Source organism: Crotalus tigris, unplaced genomic scaffold (genome assembly GCF_016545835.1).
Source record: "Crotalus tigris isolate CLP2741 ecotype Arizona unplaced genomic scaffold, ASM1654583v1 scf7180000017753.6788120, whole genome shotgun sequence".
Taxonomy (NCBI): Eukaryota; Metazoa; Chordata; class Lepidosauria; order Squamata; family Viperidae; genus Crotalus; species Crotalus tigris.
This window is the reverse complement of record NW_024096615.1, coordinates 126,093-147,024: the sequence shown is the minus strand read 5'-3', so window position 1 is coordinate 147,024 and position 20,932 is coordinate 126,093. Positions and strand designations below refer to the sequence as shown.

The following is a 20,932-nucleotide window of genomic DNA, read 5'->3' as shown; positions in this document are numbered from 1 at the left end:
CTGCAGCAGGGCCCTTTAAGCTCTCTCTAACCCGCTGTCTTTTCTGGGTATCCAGTATATCCCACTCCTCAACTGCTTGTATTGCCTGCTCCATCCAGGCTTCGTATTCCTCTTCTCCTTCTGGTACTGATTGCGTCCCCGAAAAAGTATGTAATTTCCTATATCCGGCCCATGTACAGCAATCCCCAGTCGGATTTTGGACAGAAACCAAATTTCCCCCGCACTTGGGTAGCCCCTACTCCTGCTACCCCCTTAGATAGGGAAACACACTTCTCTTTCTTCTGGCCTAGTGGTTTGATCAAAAATATGCCTCATACAATGGGAAAAATCACCCGGTATCTTCTGTTAATTGCAGACTTTGAGCCTGAAAACACTCTGGGACACTCTGTTTCCATTCCAGCAGTACATAAAAATGGGGGGAATCCTCATTTACCTTCATATCTATCACATATACCCTTTGGTCTGGAACAAAGCCCCTTAATGTCTGTAAAATTCGCTCCTCTGACCAAACATTACCAGGGACCTTCATTACTACACTTGTCTTCACTTCACTATTCTGCTCCTCACACCACCTGGTGGCCATATTAGAGTCCATATTGCTCTCCTGGCTCATATCCCTACACAATACTAACCCTTCCTTACTAAGGGGAGGGGCCAGGCAGGAAATCCCGGACGAGCCCCCACGTGTAGCGTTACCTCCTCAGAGGCTGCAAAAACCCAGGCCCTCCCAGCCCCATCCCCCTTTGTCAAGCCCTGCCGTAGTGTTCTCTACGGGTTAATAAGATGTATCTTCCAGCCAGAGCTCATGCAGAATTAGTAGGTAGCAGGCTCTTGTCGTCAAGGAGGGGCTTCCAGGAACGAAAATAACCATAGTCAATGTTATGATGATATCCAACAGCCCAAGGCCGGTATAGCAGCAGGAATAAAAGATTCCTCAGTGATCATCCAGAGTCAAGTGGGATAGAGAAAAACCCCCAGCTCCAGACAGTAGTAGAAACAACAACAGTCGATGTGCTGTAGCAGTAGCTCATCCCCCCCCCGGGCAACTCCCCCACAATGTCTTAAAACCTGTAGTAGCAGTGATAGTCACAGTCCAAATTGTTTCCAGGCTCCACAGCAGCAATAGCCACCCCCAGTCTCTCCTCTCTTTCTCTTACTTCTCCTTCAGTCAGGTTTCAGCGTCAAAACCCTCTCCCCTCCTTTATCTTTATTGTTAAAATCTGAGGCTAGGAGTCTCTGCCAACTCCTCTCCACACAATCTCTCTTTTGCCTCCGTTTGAGATATCCTCCTCACGAAGGAAGCAAAAAAACTCCACTCTCTCTCCCCCTCTAGCCTCTGTTTAAAATATCCTCATTATGAAGAAAACAAATAAAACTTCCAGTCCCTTTACCTTCACCTGACGAATGGCAACCGGCCCCTCCGTCTCTCCTCTCGTTCTCTTTTCTATCTTCTCCTCCAGCCATGCCGGCCACACCCAAAGCCAGCAGCAGCTGTCCCAATCTCTCCCTTCCCAACCAAGCTCCTGCAAACACTCTCAGACAGCTTCGCTACACTATCTCATAACAAAATATAATATTCTAGTTACAAATCCTATCCTTCTAATTATAATACTTTTATTTATAACAGTTATCTATTTTCTTAACCATATTCAAACATCTGTTTAATAGTATAATATCCCATATAATAGGTCAACATCTCTATTTTCTTCAGTCTTGCTCTAGTTTTCTTCCTTTGCCAAATAACTTTCCAAGTCAGTACATTTGAATCATCAAGTAATTCTTTCTCTGTTTTTGTATATATTGCTTGAAATGAGGAAAATAATTTAATTGAAATATTTTTGGAAGAACGTTCAACCCATTTATATTCATTAAACAGCCTCCATCTTTCTCCTTCAGTTTTTTTCATTTCTTGTTTTTCAATATTCAGCATTTCTCCTAACAGTTTTACTATCTGTTTGATCAGCCTTATTCTCGAATGTGTTCTGAGATCTTGACAAGTAAGATATCTTTTCTATTTCCGGTGTTACCACTGCATCTTCTAATTTTTCATTTGTCTGTATCTGTCTGTAATTCCTTCCTTTAGGTCCTCCTCTTTAGATCCATTTCTTCTAATTTTCCTTCTGTTTTCTAGGTTACTAGTTCTTTCTTTGTAGTCATTGTCTGGATTTTAAATTTAGATTAGAAAATTGTTCTTTTATCTCATTTGCATTATTTTTAGTCTCATCATGAAATAAAACAATTGTCTGTTGGATTGACTTCAACCTGGAAAGAATTTCTTTCTGAGATTCATTAACATTTTCTTTTTGATATATCAAGCTGGGAGCTTTGGATTCAGGTGTTAAAGATGATTTTTTTACCATTTGAAGCTAAGTATGAAACACTCATTTTGTTTTTGTATGTAGTCTTTATAGTCCAATAGGATCCCCAACACAGATAAGCAGCGCAAGAGTTTTTTTCTTTTTCCCAGCTACAATATTCAAAAGTAAAAGTTTCCTAACTCTGTTTCCAAATCCAATTTTATTAATTCATTGTAAATTCTTTTAATATGAGCACATTTCTGATCTTTAATCTGAATTACCAAATTTTCATCTGCTAATGTAATTCCCACTTTCTTATCTAAGGTCCACCTCTCCACTATTTGCAAATATTGAAACCATCATTGTAAAATATTTTCTTGCCTTAACACATCTGAAGACTTTAGTTGCCAATCAGTACCCAACCAAATAAGTAACTTTTTATAAGAAATATTATCAAAATTCACCCCATTAGAAACCCCCTGAATTGCTTGTCCAGGAATCCCCCAAATAGGTATTTTATAATTTAGCTTACAATAATACTTCTTCCAAACTTGAAGTAAAGCATTTCTTAAAATATGTGACTTAAAAACCTAATCTACTTTCTTATCAAAAATTAAATATGCATGCCAACCATATAATAAATCCCAACCTTCAAGAGCAAGAATATTTTTATTTGTTAAATTAAGCCAGTCACTTACTAAAGTTAAAGTGGCCGCATCATAATATAATTTCAAATTAGGTGCTTTAAGTCCACCTCTTTCTCAAGCATCTTGTAAAATCTTAAACTTTACCCTTAATTTCTTCCCACCCCAAATAAATTTATTGATACCCTTCTGCCACTCATCCAAATTAGCATCCTTTTTAAAAATGGGTATCATCTGAAACAAAAAAAGAAACTTTGGTAGAACATTCATCTTTACTACTGAGATTCTCCCCAGTAACGACAGTTGTAATTTTTGCCAATCATTTAAATCTTTTTGTACTTTTACCCATAAGCGATCACAATTATTCTTATACAATTTTCCATTAGATGTTGTAATATATATTCCCAAATACTTAACCTTATTAACTACTTCATAACCTGTTGCCTCAACTATAATATCTTTTCCCTTCGTAAACATATTTTTCAATAATATTTTAGTTTTATTCTTGTTCACCTTAAAACCAGAGACCAGTCCATACTGTGCTAAAATTTCAACCAAATCTCTGACCGAATCTGTTGGATAGGATAATGTCACAACCAAATCATCAGCAAAAGCTCTCAGCCTATAATCAATCTTACTTATTTTTATTCCTTTTAATCTAGATGAATCTCGAATTTTAATAAGTAAAATCTCCATTGTTAATACAAATAGCAAGGGGGATAAGGGACAACACTGTCTCGTACCTTTTTCTATTTTAAATACATCTGTTAATCCCCCATTAATTATAATTTGTGCCGATTGTTGCTGATATATGGCCTTGAGAGCACACAAAAATTTATCTCCAAAGTTCATTTCCTCTATGACTTTCAATAAAAATTTCCAATCCAATTGATCAAAAGCTTTCTCAGCATCTATAAATATTAAAGCAGCAGGGATTTGGTTGTTCTTATCCAAATACTCTATTAAATTAACAATTTGTCTTACATTATTTTTCATATATATTCCCATTATAAATCCAGATTGGTCGGTATGAATCAATTGTTTCAAAACCTGCATTAATCTATTTGCCAGTATCTTTGCAAAAATCTTATAATCTGTATTCAAAAGAGATATAGGCCTATAATTTCTAGATTGGGACAGATCCTGGTCTTCCTTTGGAATCAATGATATGAAGGCCCTTTTCCAAGATGCAGGTAGCTCTGCTCCTGACAAAATGTCATTAAAAAGTTCCTTTACTGGTTCTATCATTTCTTCAGATAACATCTTATAATAAATTGCTGTTAGTCCATCAGTACCTGGAGTCTTGCCAACCTTCAATTGTTTAATTGCAGAAATAATCTCTTCAGAAGTAATTAAACCATTAATCCCGTCACATTGGTCACTCGTAAGTCTAGGAAAATGTGCTTCCTGTAAATATTTTTCTATGTCTGAAATTTGTATAGTTTCACTAGCATATAATTTTGAATAAAAATCTAAAAAGGACTTTTTAATCAATTTTTGTTGATACACTTCTTTACCTTTATAAATTATTTTATCTATAGTCCTCAATTTCTGTTTCTTACGTAATTGATAAGCCAACCATCTACCAGGTTTATTTGCATTACAAAATGTATTGTGTTTCATATACCTCAAATTAGTTGCCATCTGAAATGCAGAGTTAGTAAAAGATTGTATGATTAAATGGGCTCAGAATATTCAGGAACCGATTGCATTGGATTTATGGGAGGTAATTTGGATTAGAAATGTTAAATTTACGCAGGCTCAAAACTTGAGGGAAAATTTTTATAAAATGTTTTATAGATGGCATCTGGATCCTAAAAAGTTGTTTTGTATGTACCCGAACCTGCAACCTAAATGTTGGAGATGTGGTTGCTTGGATGCAACTTATTTTCATGTTTGGTGGACTTGCAAAAATATTAAAGCTTTTTGGATTATGATTTGGTGGAACATTCAAAAGGTTTTTAAAAGGAAGATTAAGTTTACTCCCCAGTTATTTCTTTTGGGTATTTTTGTGGATTTTGATGCTAAAGAAACTATTTTAATGTTGAATTTAATAACAGCAGCGAGATTATTGGTGGGTCAATATTGGAAGAAGGATTCTCTGCCTTCTTTAGAAGAGTGGGTATTTAAGATTTCTAATTTAGCAGAAATGGCTAAAATTTCTGCTTACTTAAAGGACCATTCACAAGAGAGATATATTATTGTATGGAGAAGATGGATAGAATATGTTCAGAAGAAATATGGAACTACAATTTTCATTTATTTTATGAGTAATAGATTTGTTTATAAAATTATGATGTTAAAGTTTGAACAGAGTTAAGGGTTAATATGATTTTGGTTATTGTATAATTAGTAAACTTAAATAGATTATGTTTAATATGTTTGTATAACCCTGTACTAGGCTCTGGGAAGTCGGGGTGGGGGAGGGGGGTGGGGGGGTGGGTTGAAGGTTAAATAGCTCAGATAAGTAGAAATAGTTTCATTGTTTATAATATTATGTTTTATTTTGGAGAGAGGAATTGCTCAGGCATTTCTCCTGGACTACATCCGGAATGAGAAGATAGGAGGAAGGGGAGAAGTAAGTAGGAAGGTTGAGGAGAAGGAGGAGAGGGGGAGAGTGAAGAAGAAGAGGGAAAGAGGGAAGTGAGAGAAGAGGTTAGAGGGTAGATGTGGTTTGGGGGGAAATGGGTGAGCAATACCGAAAGTTATGTGTATAAATTTATTTTACTCTTTATCTGAAGTATTTTTTATGATGTAATGTAAAATTGAAAATAAAATTTTTTTACAAAAAAAAAAGTAAAAGTTTCTAAGGAAAACTAAAGTCTTATGTAAGTCTGGGCTTCAAGCCAAGTTTCTTCAATAATAAATTGTAGTGTCATAGTTCTCCACTAGATGTCATTAACGCCATCTTCCAGCTTTTTAAATCCAAACTTATATTACAAACTTTTTCAAGTTTTTTTTTCTAAAAAAGTCTCAAAAATACTTTTAGTCCCCAAATTTCAAAGCTATATATGTCAGGGGTGTCAAACTGCCGGCCCACGGGCCGGACGCATCATGTGGAAGCCATGCCCATCCCATTGCTGGCAATGGCAAAACTGGCCCAATACGTTGTGCGACATCACATGATGTCGCGAGTTTGACACCCCTGATATATCTGTATTGTTTCCAAATTAATCTTGTAATTTTCTCTGTTTCCCCCCAAGCAATTAGTTTGCCGCTTTTCTTTTCCTGAGAGAATGGGGTGGAATTTCCCCTATCCTCTCTCATCGGGGAGGATTCTTTGCTTTAGGCGGTTTTTTCCAGTAAAAAAATCTTAAAATCTAAAGAGAGGATATAGTCTCACCCAGTGTCATCCACGTTGCTCAAAAGTTGCTTCTTAATGCTTATTTTCTTCAGTTGTCAGCAGCTTCTGACTGGCCACAGAAGTGTAGCCAGTCTTTCCCCCACCAGTTTGGCTGCCCCTTCATGATCAACGAGGGTCCCCTCCTTCTTTGTCACCTCTCCAGGGCGACTTTCGACCCTTTTAAGGGTCCATAGCTGGACAAAATTGAATGCAGAAGATGGAGCCCCTCTCTTCCTGTGCCTGTTATGCCACAATGCCTAACTGCATATTTATGATGGTTACAGGGTCCCGGGGTCATGTGATCACCTTTTACAAACTTGTGACAAGTAAAGTCAATGGAAAAACCAGATTTACTTAAACAACCATGTTACTAATTTATCAACTGCAGTGATTCACTGAACAAATGTGGCAAGAAAAGGTATAAAATGGGGCAAAACTCACTTAACAAATTTCTCATTTAGCAACTTATGTTTTGAGCTCAATTATGGTCTTAAGTTGAGGACTACCTGTATTGTGTTTTGAAAACTAGCATCCTTTTTCTGGGGTTCTGTTACATTGGGATGGTTGAACAGAAATAAGAATCATTAGCTGATTTCTTTAAACTAAACATCTACATCTGAACCAAAAAGTTAACTATAGATTGTGAAATAATAATGTATGTTCTAGCTTATTTGAATAATGAGTTGTTAAAATCATATTTGCAATTTAAGGTTCAGATATTGTAATAAGTTTGGTCAATTGAAAATTGAAACAAGTTTTTGCAATGTTTTTCACAACTGTTTTAGTCAGAACATGAGACTGTAGAAATCCAAAGGTTGCTCACTTTTGCAAAGCTAAAATTATCATTATGTTTAAGTGTAGCCCAGGTTGTGCTTATTCATTTCTTCCCCTAATTTGTTGCAAACTAAAGGAAGATTTTTCTCTTTCTTTATATTATTTGTTTAGTTTTCATCAAAGAAAGCTCACATTCCAAGGTAATTCAATACTGAATTTCTCCACCATGTTTCTGTGCAGAACTGAGCAGCCACCTGATACTTGAAATGCTGTATAAATGAAAGAAATTATCCCAAAATCAAGAATAGGTAATCCATGCTCAAGTTACTTGCTAAATGGCCTTGTGCATAACTTGCTGTGTCAGAAATACCTTTGACCTCATATACAAGGAGGAGAATCATTTCAAACAGTATTTCATAAATTCTGGGAAGTTGATAAGTGAAGCAATTTGGAGACCAGAACCACAATTTAAAATCTGTTAGAGGTTGTGAGTAATAATAGGTTGAAAAGAGAAGGGGAAAAATACAAAGTCTCTGTAGCAACACCCTATTGCCATTTCTCAGAATCCTATGGTTTTTTTTTTCTTTATCATCAATGGAAATTATTAGTCAGGTACAAATCTCTTTGCATGTAAATTGTTATGTCCCGAGCCTTGCAAACGGCTCGGGCGTTTGCAGGCAGTCCCGGGCAGGTGCAAAGCTGCCCGGGACCAGACAGGCTGTCGCCAGCGCCGTGCGCATGCGCAGGTGCTGGTGCGGGAAAAGTATCACATTTACCCGGGAAGCGTCTATATAAGAAGCTGGGAGGTTTTGGGAGCTGCTGAAGCCATCTACTTGTAAGCTGAACGCTGAATAAAGGAAACTGAGAACTTCAACTGCTTCTCGTGTCTGCTTCCCGCCAAGGACTCAACACTGGCGACGAAGGTGGGATGCCTTGCACTACCTGGAAAGGACGAAGTGTAAGCTTACCCAAGGAGTCCTGAGCGGCGGAAAGGAACGGCGTCGACTCGGCAGCTGCCCACCAATCCGGTGCGCATTCGGGGGTAGGCTGGCTGATAAACCCGTCTCCTGAAGATCTGAAGATGGCGAAAATCGGAAGGCTTTTGGAATTCGACGTCTCACATCCAGAGCGGTGGGAGTCATACGTAGCCAGGGTGGAGAACTACTTCAAGGCAAACCAAGTGAGGGAAGAGAGCTTGAAGGCTGCCACCCTGCTTTGTGTTTGCGGCCAAGACGCCTTCGACATCGCAGAAAATCTTGCAGCACCTGTTCCAGTCGAGTCTGTAAGCTACGCAGATCTGAAGAAGCTACTGAAGGAGCACTTCCACCCCAAGATGTCCGTCATTGCATGGCGCCACACCTTCGAGCAGAGGGATCAACGGCCCGGTGAGTCGGCCAAAGAATTCATCGCTGCATTACGGAAGGCCGCCAAGCACTGTGAGTTCAAAGACCTCGAAGAACGACTGAGGGACCGATTCGTGTGCGGGTTAAGGCATCGAGATCTACAACAGAGACTTTTCGCTAAAGAAGAATTGTCCTACAAAGATGCCTTAAGGGAAGTCACCGCAGAAGAAGCAGCAGGCGGCGCTGTCAAGAACATGCGGCCGATCAGAAACAGTCCAGAGGTTGCATCCGTGCACCAGGAAGACGTCCAAAGAAACTCCGAGGAGGATCCGGACGAGGAAGTCGACCGTCTCCACCCCACGACGGAAGAAAAACAGAAGGGAAGCTCTTCAGCTCCGCTCAAGTGCATCGGCTGTGGAGGTCGCCACAGGAGAACCGACTGCAAGTTCCGCTCCGCTACCTGCCGGGCATGCGGCAAATAAGGACACATTGCAGCTGTGTGTCTGGACCGATGAAAGGTACAACCTCAGGAAGAACTGCGCCTGAAAGGTACCAGATTCCCCAGCCAGAATAGGGTAGGGTTTTGCGCTTCGCGAAGAAGCATCCTTAGGACAGGCACACACCAGCCCATTAAGAAAAAGCTGTCAAGGTGAAGCTACAAGGGGTTCCATTATCTATGGAACTAGACACAGGGTCTGCCTTTTCAATTATCTCCTTGCATACATTTAGGAAGATTTGTTCCGGTAGTGGAACTCAGGCCAGTTAAGGCCTTCTGACATTGTGTTAACAGATTTTCAAAATTCAAGAGTGTGTGTTAAGGGGGAGGCCACCCTTAACGTGCAATACAAGAGTTTTGAAGGTCCACTAGACTTATTAGTAGTAGGGGGTGAACGAACGAGTCTCATAGGACTCGATTGGTTTGAGGCCCTGGGGATACACGTCACAGGACTCAACAGCTTACAAACACTCGACCTACAGGAAGTCTGCAAAGAATTTGCAGATGTTTTCAGCCCCCAGCTGGGCACATTCAAAGGACCCCCTGTGTCCTTAAAGCTAGACCCCACTGTCACTCCCATTAGAATTAAAGCAAGAAGGGTCCCTTTTGCTTTAAAGAGTAAAATTGACACTGAGTTAGACAAACTAATCCAACAGGGAATCCTAGAACCTGTTGATTCCAGTCCTTGGGAGACCCCCAGTGTCACGCCTCTAAAGGCAAATGGGGACATTCGCATTTGTGCTGACTACAAATGCACACTGAATAAGGCATTGCAGCAACATGCCTATCCTGTTCCTGTTGTCAGTCACATCCTGGCCTCTCTCAAGGGGGGGCGTGTTTTTGCAAAGCTTGACCTAGCTCAAGCATATCAACAGCTGCCTGTTGATGATGATGCTGCTATAGCTCAGACTATTGTGACCCACAGGGGAGCCTTTAAGGTAAAAAGGCTACAGTTTGGAGTGAATGTCGCTCCTGGGATTTTCCAAAGCATAATGGAAAACACACTGGAAAACACACTGCGGGGCATACCGGGGGTTTGCCCCTACTTTGATGATGCCTTAATTGCAGGAGACTCCACACACATTCTAGCTGAAAGGCTAAGAGCTGTTCTGTTAAGATTCAGGAAATCAGGCCTCAAGCTCACAAAAGACAAATGCATGATTGGGGTGCCTTCTACTGAATTTCTGGGGTTCAAAATTGATGCTGCTGGGATTCACCCTGCTGAATCCAAACTGACTGCTATTTTAGAAGCACCTAGGCCAAAGTCCAAGGCCGAACTTCAGGCCTTCCTGGGCCTCCTGAATTTCTACAATTCTTTTCTTCCACAAAAAGCGAGTGTAGCTGAGCCTCTTCACAGGCTACTAGACAAGCAAGCAGTGTGGCAGTGGTCACAAACGCATGAGGGTTGTTTTAACAAAGTCAAGGCTTTGCTCACTTCTAACAGTGTACTTGCACATTTCAACGAGTCCCTTCCTGTGTGCATCGCTTTTGATGCGTCCCCTTACGGGGTTGGAGCTGTCCTGAGCCACCTCAGGTCTGATGGAACTCAGGTTCCTGTTGCATATTACTCCAGAACATTGTCTTCTGCTGAGCTCAACTACGCTCAGATAGACAGGGAGGCTCTGGCTGTTGTTGCTGGAATTAAAAAATTCCATGACTTTCTATATGGCAGGCACTTCACGGTCTTCACTGACCATAAGCCTCTGCTGGGACTGTTTACCACACGTAAGCAGACTCCCCAAATCATTTCCCCTAGAATGCTTAGGTGGTCTATTTTTTGTCTGCATATGATTTTTCCTTACTCCACAAGCCTGGAAAAGAAATGGCCATGCTGATGGCCTCAGTAGATTGCCTCTGCCAGTAGTAGAAGCTGACCCTGCGCCAGCTGTCAACATTCTATCAATCCAAGCCTTGCCTGAGCTCCCTCTTAGTGCCAGGGATGTTGCCGCTGAAACAGGTACAGATCACACACTTTCACGTGTCCGTTCCTGGGTTTTGTCTGGTTGGCCTGAGCACTGCCCTAGTCCTGAGTTTCAGAGTTTCTGGTCCAAAAGGAACGAACTGTCCCTTTCTCAGGGTTGTCTGCTTTGGGGAAACAGAGTTGTCATTCCCACCTCAATGAGGACTAGGGTCTTAGAATCCCTCCACGAGGGTCATCCTGGCATTGTTCGTATGAAGGCTCTTGCACGCAGCCACTTGTGGTGGCCTGTTTAGATAAAGATATTGAGGCTAAGGTACACGCATGCCACCTGTGCCAACGATCTCGCCCAGAGATGCCCCAAGCTCCGTGCATAGATGGGAGGAAACACAGTCCCCATGGTCTAGGGTGCACATTGACTACGCTGGGCCCTTTCAGGGCCAGTTCTTCTTGGTCCTTGTTGACAGCCATTCGAAATGGCTTGAGGTTGTACCTGTCTCATCCACCACCACTGCAAAGACTATTCAGGTACTGAGGGGGATTTTTGCTGCACACGGGCTGCCAGATGTCATTGTGTCCGACAACGGCCCTCAATTCACTTCCTCCGAATTCCAAGCTTTCTTACAGGCAAACATGATTCGTCATGCCACGTCTGCACCCTTCCATCCGTCCACCAACGGTATGGCTGAACATATGGTGCGCATCACAAAGGACGCATTGAAAAGACTCACCTATGAGGACTGGCATCACAGGTTGGCTGACTTTCTCCTTTCTTATCGCACCACACCGTCCACTTCTACAGGGAGAAGCCCAGCTGAACTTCATTGGGGGCGTCAACTTACTACTAAACTTGACCGGTTGCATCCGGACAGACTGCCTTCATCTACCTCACATCCTAGGGCACCTAGACAACTACTTGTGGGTGCCCCGGTTTGGGCTCGCAATTACGGGCCTGGACTGCCTTCATACTACCTCACATCCTAGGGCACCTAGACAACTACTTGTGGGTGCCCCGGTTTGGGCTCGCAATTACGGGCCTGGTCATACATGGGTCTCCGCTTCTATTTCCAGGGTCACAGGTCCTCTCTCCTACGAGGTAGCCCTGGACAACGGTCGTGTCCTGCGTCGGCACATCGACCAACTCCGCCCTCGGCGGGACTTTTCAGATGAGACTCCTGGGTCTTTTCCAGGGGGGGGAGAGGGACCCTTTGGAGCAAAGGGAAGGGCACGAGCTGCTGCCCATCTCCACTGATGGAGCCACAAACGGCCCATCCCAGGGTTCTGCGAGAGCTCCGAACAAGAATTCTATGAGCCTACCTAATTACCAGGCATCCACGCCTACTCCAGCCAGGGAGTCACCCCGGGGGCATACTCACTTTCCACACACATCACACAGCACTCCAGTCACGGAGGATACCCGGGGGCATCCCAACAAATCATTCCCCGCAAGAAAGCTGGCACACAATCCCCAAGGTTGGCCTGACCTTACCCCAAATTCTACAGGGGGTCAAACATACAGGGAGGTGGTCGAGGAACCAAGTCCCGACTACAACACCTCTAGCCCAAATCAGGGAGTAACTGAGTTTTGGGAAAGTACAGAAACCCACACAAGCCCGGACACAGAACGGGGTTCAGGGAATGGACAGCCTCCTGACAGGTCTTGGATGGACCTAGGAGGTTCAACAGTGACGCCCAGCAGTGGCTATCACTTCAAGGGGCCCGAGGGTCTACAGCTAGGCAGGTCAACCAGGTCACAAAGTGACAGAAGCCCTGGCCTGACGAGCCCGGTGGGCGAGCAAGCAGGCCAGGCAGCAGGGCACAGTCCTTGGAAGGCACCAAGGCAAAATAAGGAGAACAGGCTCACATCTCCCTCCAGTCAGGGAACTCATGCTAGTAACCCAGAGCTGAGAAGGTCACAGAGAGCAAAGAAGTCTCCTAAATACTTAGAGGATTACATAACATTGCTGGCTAAACAAAAGCCAGGTAACGATAGGAGCACTGAGAAGCAGAACACTGCATAAAATAAATGATTATATGTTGGTAGTAGTTTTAGCCCGGGGGAAAGGGGTGTTATGTCCCGAGCCTTGCAAACGGCTCGGGCGTTTGCAGGCAGTCCCGGGCAGGTGCAAAGCTGCCCGGGACCAGACAGGCTGTCGCCAGCGCCGTGCGCATGCGCGGGTGCTGGCGCGGGAAAAGTATCGCATTTACCCGGGAAATGTCTATATAAGAAGCTGGGAGGTTTTGGGAGCTGCTGAAGCCATCTACTTGTAAGCTGAACACAGAATAAAGAAAACTGAGAACTTCAACTGCTTCTCGTGTCTGCTTCCCGCCAAGGACTCAACATAAATCATTCACAAAAAGCTTAATTCCCCTATTCAGAGTAACTATGTCCCTCCTTATTCTCTGTGTGTGTGTGTCTCTCTCTCCCTCCCTCCCTCTCTCTCCTTTGTGTTCTTCATAACAATATTAAATGCTTACTGGCAATTAAACTGATCTGCACCACATTACATTTTATCAAGTGTTTTTGTTTCCCTAACCATTTTAAAGAAATATGCTAACCCACAGTAAAAAGAATGGCTCTTAACATGTTTATGTATGCTTAGCTTGCTCAGCAGAGCCCGTCTCACAAAAGAATTCTTTGCAACAGAGAGGCCCTATAGTTTTACAACATCTACATGGACCTAAATTACTGTTGTTTATATGGATATGCCTATGAGAAAATGAGAAAGACAGAATTTATAAACCTTGTGCATTCATGTCAACACAATAAGTTGGATTCCAATGTAAGTTAACCCCACAGAACAAACTGTATCTGTTTCTTCCTCTCTTGTGCCTCCATAAAACTTCTATAAAAGTCAAAGCTATCCTAAACAATATGAAAAAAGCTATTGCTTGGAGTATAGAAGATTATACAAATTGGATCTCAGGATAGTTCATATACAATAAACCTTCCATATTCCTATTCTCCAGAAGATCCATGATTATCTGGACAAGCTGTGTGCGGGGAGAGCATTAAGTACCTCCAGGACAGGGATGGAAGCTTCAGTAAACTTGTTCAAATTAAATTATCTTAGGATCGAGTTCTCTATGTTAGGAAGCTACATTGATTAAAGAAATATAATATTATTAACATCTTTTATTCCCATAATGGTGAATGTCAGCACAGCAAGGCAGATTAGACTAAGAAGCTAATACCATATGGGTCAGAATTATTATTATTTAAATATGTTTTATTGATTTTTAACATAATCACCTTAATATTTGGTAAACAGCGTGTTGTCTGGGTTAGTATTTAATTAATTTCTATAATTCTATAGTCCATATAATGGCTTTGCTTGATTTTCTCTTCTTCTAATAAAATTATCTTTTGCCAACTTTAAATTAACACAGTTCTTATTATTTTAATTAAATATAGACATTTTTCTCATGCCGCATCATAGATCCTGTTTACAGAATTCTTATTTAAATTTCCTCCCCACAATATTCAAAGCATTCTTACTGGTTAAGATTTTCTTGAAATTAGTTACACTTAAGTATTTAAGTCTTTTTTCTCATACAAGCCATCCCAATAATTTTACATTTCTCATGTCTTTAAAAAAGGGGAAAAAACAGATAAAACATTTCTTTTATATAAACCATCCCAACATTTTTCTTTTTCTCATATCAAAAACAAAACACAAAGGAAAAAAGTAAGAAAAAAGACTATGTTACTTGGGGGGTTCATCCCTCTTAAACTAATCTTCATTTATATTCAAAATCTTTCTAGTTTTTAACCATATTCAAACAGATGTTTAATTTTTAAATATTCCCTCTGGTAAATCCCATCATCTAATTTTTTAATTTTCACTTTAGCCTCTTCTTTTTTTTTGCCAAACATCTTTCCTGATCAATATGCTTCGCTGAATCAAAAAATCTTTCCATAATCTTAAAATTGTTGTTGCAGGTACAAAAGGCAAACAGGTAAGATGCTTTTATAGGAAGATTTCGTCCCTTCGTATTCATTGAGAATCTTTTCTTTTCTTTCTTTCTTGATTATATTTATCATTTTTTGTCTCTCAAGTTCTCATAGTTCTCCTGGCAGAATGCATTTTGTCAAATCTTTTTTCTTTTTTCCTCAAACTTATTTTGTAATCTTAAGGTATAGGTTACCATACTGGTTATCCATTACCAGTATTTCCTATACAGTTTTTTCCATCTGAGTTAAGTCATACTTTCTTCTATTGTTAAGTTCCATCTTGAAATCTCTTTCTTCTGTCTCGTATTCAGTTGTCTGTTTTTTCTGCTCACTCTCTGTTTTTATTTTCTGAGAATTTTTGTGTTGTAAAGTTAAATTGGAGATGTGTTCATTTATATTTTCAAAGTTATTTTTAATTTACTTGTTGTTTGAGATCATTGTTGTTTGGATTAGTTGCAACATAGCATAGATCTCCTTCTGGAAAGCATTTGTTTTTTCTTGGTATATTTTTTCTGCAGATCTCTGGTTTTCCATGATAGCTAAAAATCAGGGTTTTCCTTTCTCTGCAAACAGCTGTAGAGTCACAGTTGAGTTGATATTTGTAATTCAGAAAGGTCAATTCTTTTTTTTAGAGTTTATAATTCTCACTTTGTAGACAGCCCAAAATGTTTTCTTCTTTTTTATCACAGCTATTCTCTGTTATTAAGACACTGAAGATCACCAAAACCAAATTATCTTTTCCTGGGCTTTGCCAGTCCCTGTAATAAAGCAACTGTTGTTGTATATTTTCATCCACCACTAGATGTCAGCACCAGTCAGTAATAGACAATTGTTTACTTCTATTTTCATGATTTAAAAGGAAAATCTTAACAAATTCCACCGATTTCAAACTTATCCATATTAAGTCTTATATTCATTTCATTTCAGTACATTTCTGTTTCCCCTGAAAAATTTAAACCTCTCCCTTTCTCACTTTCAGAGGCTTTTTGCTTCTTGGGGTCCCCCTTCCAGGAAATCAATTTTCAAGTAGAAGAGAGAAAATCACTGTTCTTACCCAGTTCCAAACACATTGTTTACAGTCAGCTTAAAGTAGTGCTTTTGGGCTTTGGCTGCTTGTAGCTTAGGCTAGATTCTGAAGTTAAGCTAGCCTTTCATCTGCTGGCTTTTGGAGGGCTTTTCCCAAACCGGTTGGATTGACTGCCGTCTCTCCACAATCAGCGGGACTTCGTTCCTTCTTTGTTGCCTCTATGGGGCGACTTCAGGCCCAGTTAGGGTCCCCTGGCAGGCAGAAATCAACCGTAAGGTGCAGAGCCCTGCAATCCCTCGGCTGCTACACTACTGCGCAAAACCAGAAGCCCAGGTCAGAATTATTTTTATTATAATAGCTATAATAATAGAATTTTGCAAATCTGAGTGTGTTTCCCCTCCTTTATATACATGCAAATTAGGAAGGGGCTTCTCTGAGAAGTGTCTCTCAAGTTATTTTTTTGGATTAGCTCAAGCCTCTCTTATCTGACCACTGCCTTAGTACCTGTTCTCCCTCCTGTCCTTCAAGGCCTTTCCCTGTGCCCTGTAGAGTAAAGCATAACAGGAATTTTGGAGATGTCACTGCAGGAGAATAGAAGATATAATGAATATAGAGGATGTATTGCGATTGTTTCAGAAAATAATCTTCAAATATCTCATAAAAGCCAGAGCATTTATCTCAAGTTAAGATACATATATCCAATTTAATTTTTAGAGACCAGAACGACAATTTAAAAGTTGGCAGAGGTTGGATCAAAAGGATTTCCAGTTAAAAAAAACAGTAATGGCCACATTCAAAATATATCAAACAGTTTTCTCCCTTGCCAATTTATATTATAGTATATTCAACTATCATGATTTCCATCAAATGCAACTGTGAAGTGAAAATTATTCTTACTTTGATTGCTGTGTCTTGTAGAAACATGCTGGGAGTCCTAAAGAACAAAGACATGGAATTGGTAATTAAAAACATGGAATGGTACAGTAACAATAGTTTGACACACGTGACAGAAAGAGTAATTCTACTGTACAGAGCATTTGGACCACTCTTTTTTATCTCTAGCAACAAAGAGACTATGTACATCTTGATAATCTCTTTGAATATTCTTAGGCAGAATTTCATCCATGCTAGAAACACATCAGGGTTTTCCTCCTCTGATCCATTGCTGAAGACAATTGATATGTGAGAGAGGTCCTCATCTAAGAGGAAAACTCCAAAAAACTTCCAAAACAATCAAGCACTCCAGCTGCCACTTTATTTCTTCTCCAAATGATAACATACAGAGTATATTGTATTTTCCCAGAAATATGTAAGAGTATACAAGGTTATACAAGTAGTAATTATAACCATAGTCAGGGGTAGGCAACCTTGCCTCTTTTATGACTCATGAATTTCAACTCCCGGAATTCCTGAGCCAGGGAGAGGTGTCTAAGTTGAGCCATGCTCGCTCAGGAATTCTGGGAATTGAAGTCTACGAGCCATAAAAGAGCCAAGGTTGCCTACCCCTGACCATGGTGGATTACTATATACTAGATGAAATTGTTCTAACTGAGCACCATCTGTGGAAAGAACCCAGTTCCCTGAATATCATGTAGCAGAATTATGGGAATGCTAAATTAGTCACAATTGTACAGGCAAGTGACTGCTGACTGCACAATAGCATTTAGCTTGGATCATGACAACAGTAGCTTTAACTGAACACTGAGCAACTCACATAAACTCTTCAGGCTATTTTGTAACTTAATAAATTAAGCTGTGAGTGAGTTCACATGGTTTGGGAAATGCATGGGGCACCATGAAGCAAGTTTGGGAATCTCTGCCTTATGCTACTCTTTGCAAATTTCTGCCTTAGTAATTGATCCATAGGTCTGACCTACAACGCAATCTCCACAATAGAAAACACAGAATTTATTCCTTCCTTATTCATTTCCTGGGTTGATCCCCTAGAAGAACCTTTAAAACAAATTATCTCATCAATGGATATAGAAGCCACATAAAATGCATTAAATGACAGATCACAAACATATATATGCAAAAATGAAATGCAACAATTATTAAAATTAAATTAAATTAAAGTAACATTTAAAATTAATGTTTTAATTTTTTATAATTAAAATTAAACTAAAATGATGGCTATTAAAGGTAAAATATATTCCTAGTATAAACAAGTATAATATTGTATCAGCATAATTGCAGTCTCTCACCAGTCATCTCACACTGTACCCTCTTGGAACCAATTGTCATTGATAAATAGCAGCATTAATGTTCCCCCAGATTCCTACCTGGTGATCACATGCTAGTGCAGCACCTGTGCATGAGGCAAGGCAGGATGATGGTGCCGGAGAACAAAGGCTGGTAGAACTAGCCTAGCAGGATTTGGGGTCCAGCAGCATAGTTTTAGAGCCATTGCCAGTTTTATTTCAGCACACCAGCAATACTAGCTCAAATACAGCACTGCCAGAGCCTGAATGCTAACAGATAGAATCTGTTCTATCCAGAGCAGGCATAACATGCAAATCCTGAATATTTAGCAACAATGATTAGAAATTATGCCACACTAGGCTTCCGGTTTGTCACGTGGCCGCCATGGACAGATGGGAGTTTTGCTCTCTCTCCCCCGAAAGTCACCTCAAAGAGGCGACCAGCAAGGAGGAGCTTTCGCTGGATCACGGGAGAGCAGCAACTCTCCCATTAGAGCTGGCAATCCCTCCAAACCGGCGGACGAAAGGACCATCCATAGAAATATGGCTCATCCCTAGGCTGCTAACAGCCAAAGTTGCATTTACCATCTAGCAACTTTAAAGCAGTGTGGAAGAGACTGGGTGAGATCTGCCTCTCTTATATCCTAATTACTTAATTACCTGCATAAGCTGCTAAAATACTTTCCCCCCCCCATGGTGAGGGAAGGGGAATTTTAGCTCTCCCTCCTGAAACAGCAGCGATCAACCACTCAAGAGTTTAAAACGTTGGAAAAATACTGGGATCCTAATTGGAATTCTATTTCCTAAAATTGGTGGATTATAAGACTTGTAACTTTTTACTATTTTTTCTCTGATTTTTACTCTAACTATTATTGAAGATTTGGGGGTTTCCCCCCTTAAAATGGAGGGGGGAAACTGAAAAGATCCAACTAACTCTGAGATGACATCTGGTGGCTAAATTTGAGACTGTAACCTGCTATTCTTTAAGAGAGACTTGTTGACAGCTTTGAAAATAGATAAAATATAAAGTAACCTTGAAGCACTAACTGCAAGAAACTCAGCTCAGCTCCTCTCTTGGTGGACTTCCTGACTGTAAGTTTTTTTTTAGTTTAATATACTACAATGAAAGAAGAACAGGAATAGATTTCTCCTGTAGAGGAAGAACAGGAACAAATTATTTGTATGTTAAAAGCAATTATCCAAACTCTCTGTATAAGTCTGGATATGCAAACTCAACTATGACTTCAACCAAAGAATCATCTATACAGAATTCTATAGAGAAAGTGAAACAACCAAATGCTATGACAGATGACTTAGATACTCAACAAATACAGACAATGGAAAACACAAAAAAGAAACTGATAATAGAGAACAAGGAAAGGACTTTTCTTATAAACCAGAAAGAATTTGAAGATAAAAAAGAAAAACAGATGAAAGAGAAGTTAAATACTTCGAGACAACTGGATCGAATTGGAAAAACAAAGAGATGACCTGCTAAATCAACTAATCCTCTTAAGAAAACATCAACTGGATGCTTTTACCAACATCAAACAATAGCCACAACAATACAAAGAAATATTTTTGATGATTTAAAAGCAAAGATATGAAAGATGATTTGGCAAAGAAAAAAAAGCTAGAATAAGACTGAAAAGGATGGAGTTTTGATTTACACATGAGATCTAAAACAGAATATATCCAAATGGATAGAATATGTATTCTGAACACAAAATATTGTAATGATTTGAGATACAGAAAATTTTGGTTATATAAAATCTAGAAATATAAATATTAAAATAAGAATATTATATTGTTTTATTAGTTTGTTAAGATAGATGGTAGAATTTATATATAAGGTGCGTATTTTAAATATTAGATTGTATAAGGAATTGTGATAAAGGAATTGTGCTTAATTAAAAATTTGGAAGAAAAATATTAAACGTTAAATTAAAATATTAAGGGAAAATTAACTATCAGGTAATTAAATTCAAGATTTGAATTTAAAATATCGTTATGAGTTGAGACAAAGATTAAGTAAAACTTAGAAGTGTAAATATTAATAATTAAATTTGTATATTGGTTTATGGTACAAATGCTGATGGTTTATTTTTGTTGTTTTGCTTTGGTTTTTTCTTTTTTCTTTTGAAAGGAAGAAAGGAAGGAAGTAGAAGGAAGAAAAGAAAAAAAATTATTAGCCCCAAATATAAGATAGGAGACTTAGAAATTAGGGTCATTTAAAATTTGGAAATGATAAAGATTAAACGTTAAATTTAAATATCAATGGGAAATTAAAGTTAAGAAAAACTTACTAGGTTATTGTCTAAAAGATGGAATGTCAACTCAATTAAAATATGTATAGACTGAAGATTATTTTTTTTTATTAAAGAGTTTTATAAATTTTACAAAAAATAAGAAACAATACAAAAACAAAAAACAACATATACAAATAAAAAACAAACATTACCCAACAAAACCCCCCTTCCCCCACCCCTACCCAACCCCCCCCTTCCCCCCCCAGGACCTCCCAGAGCAGAATATAGGCTTAATTAAAGAAAAAGTTAAAAAAAATTATAAAAAAAGAATATAAAATAGAATATATATATATATATATAAAGTTAAAAATTATGAAAAAACTATATAATATTTTTTTATATCAAATTTAAATTGTATGAATTTTATCCATTTATCCCAAACAGCAAGAAATTTCTCTTGCGTTTGTCCCTTTAAGAAAGCCGAAATCTTTGCCATTTCCGCCAAATGAGACACTTTAAGAAACCATTCCTGCAATGTAGGCAAAGATTCCTTCTTCCAATATTGTCCTACTAACAGCCTCGCAGCTGTTATCAAGTTTAACATCAATATAACCTCCTTTGTGTCACAATCAGTAACTATACCTAACAAAAATAATTGTGGAGTAAATTTTACCCTCCTTTTAAA

General features: G+C 39.4%; 1 protein-coding gene across 1 annotated transcript in view; it reads right to left on the bottom strand.

Moving 5' to 3' along the window:
• Positions 1 to 20,932, bottom strand: part of LOC120306773 (AF4/FMR2 family member 3-like) — a 251,296-nt gene that overhangs the window by 150,624 nt on the left and 79,740 nt on the right. Inside the window, exon 3 of the mRNA XM_039340579.1 lies at positions 16,695 to 16,731. Within this exon, the coding sequence (XP_039196513.1) occupies positions 16,695 to 16,731 (37 nt within the window). The remainder of the gene's footprint in view (positions 1 to 16,694; positions 16,732 to 20,932) is intronic.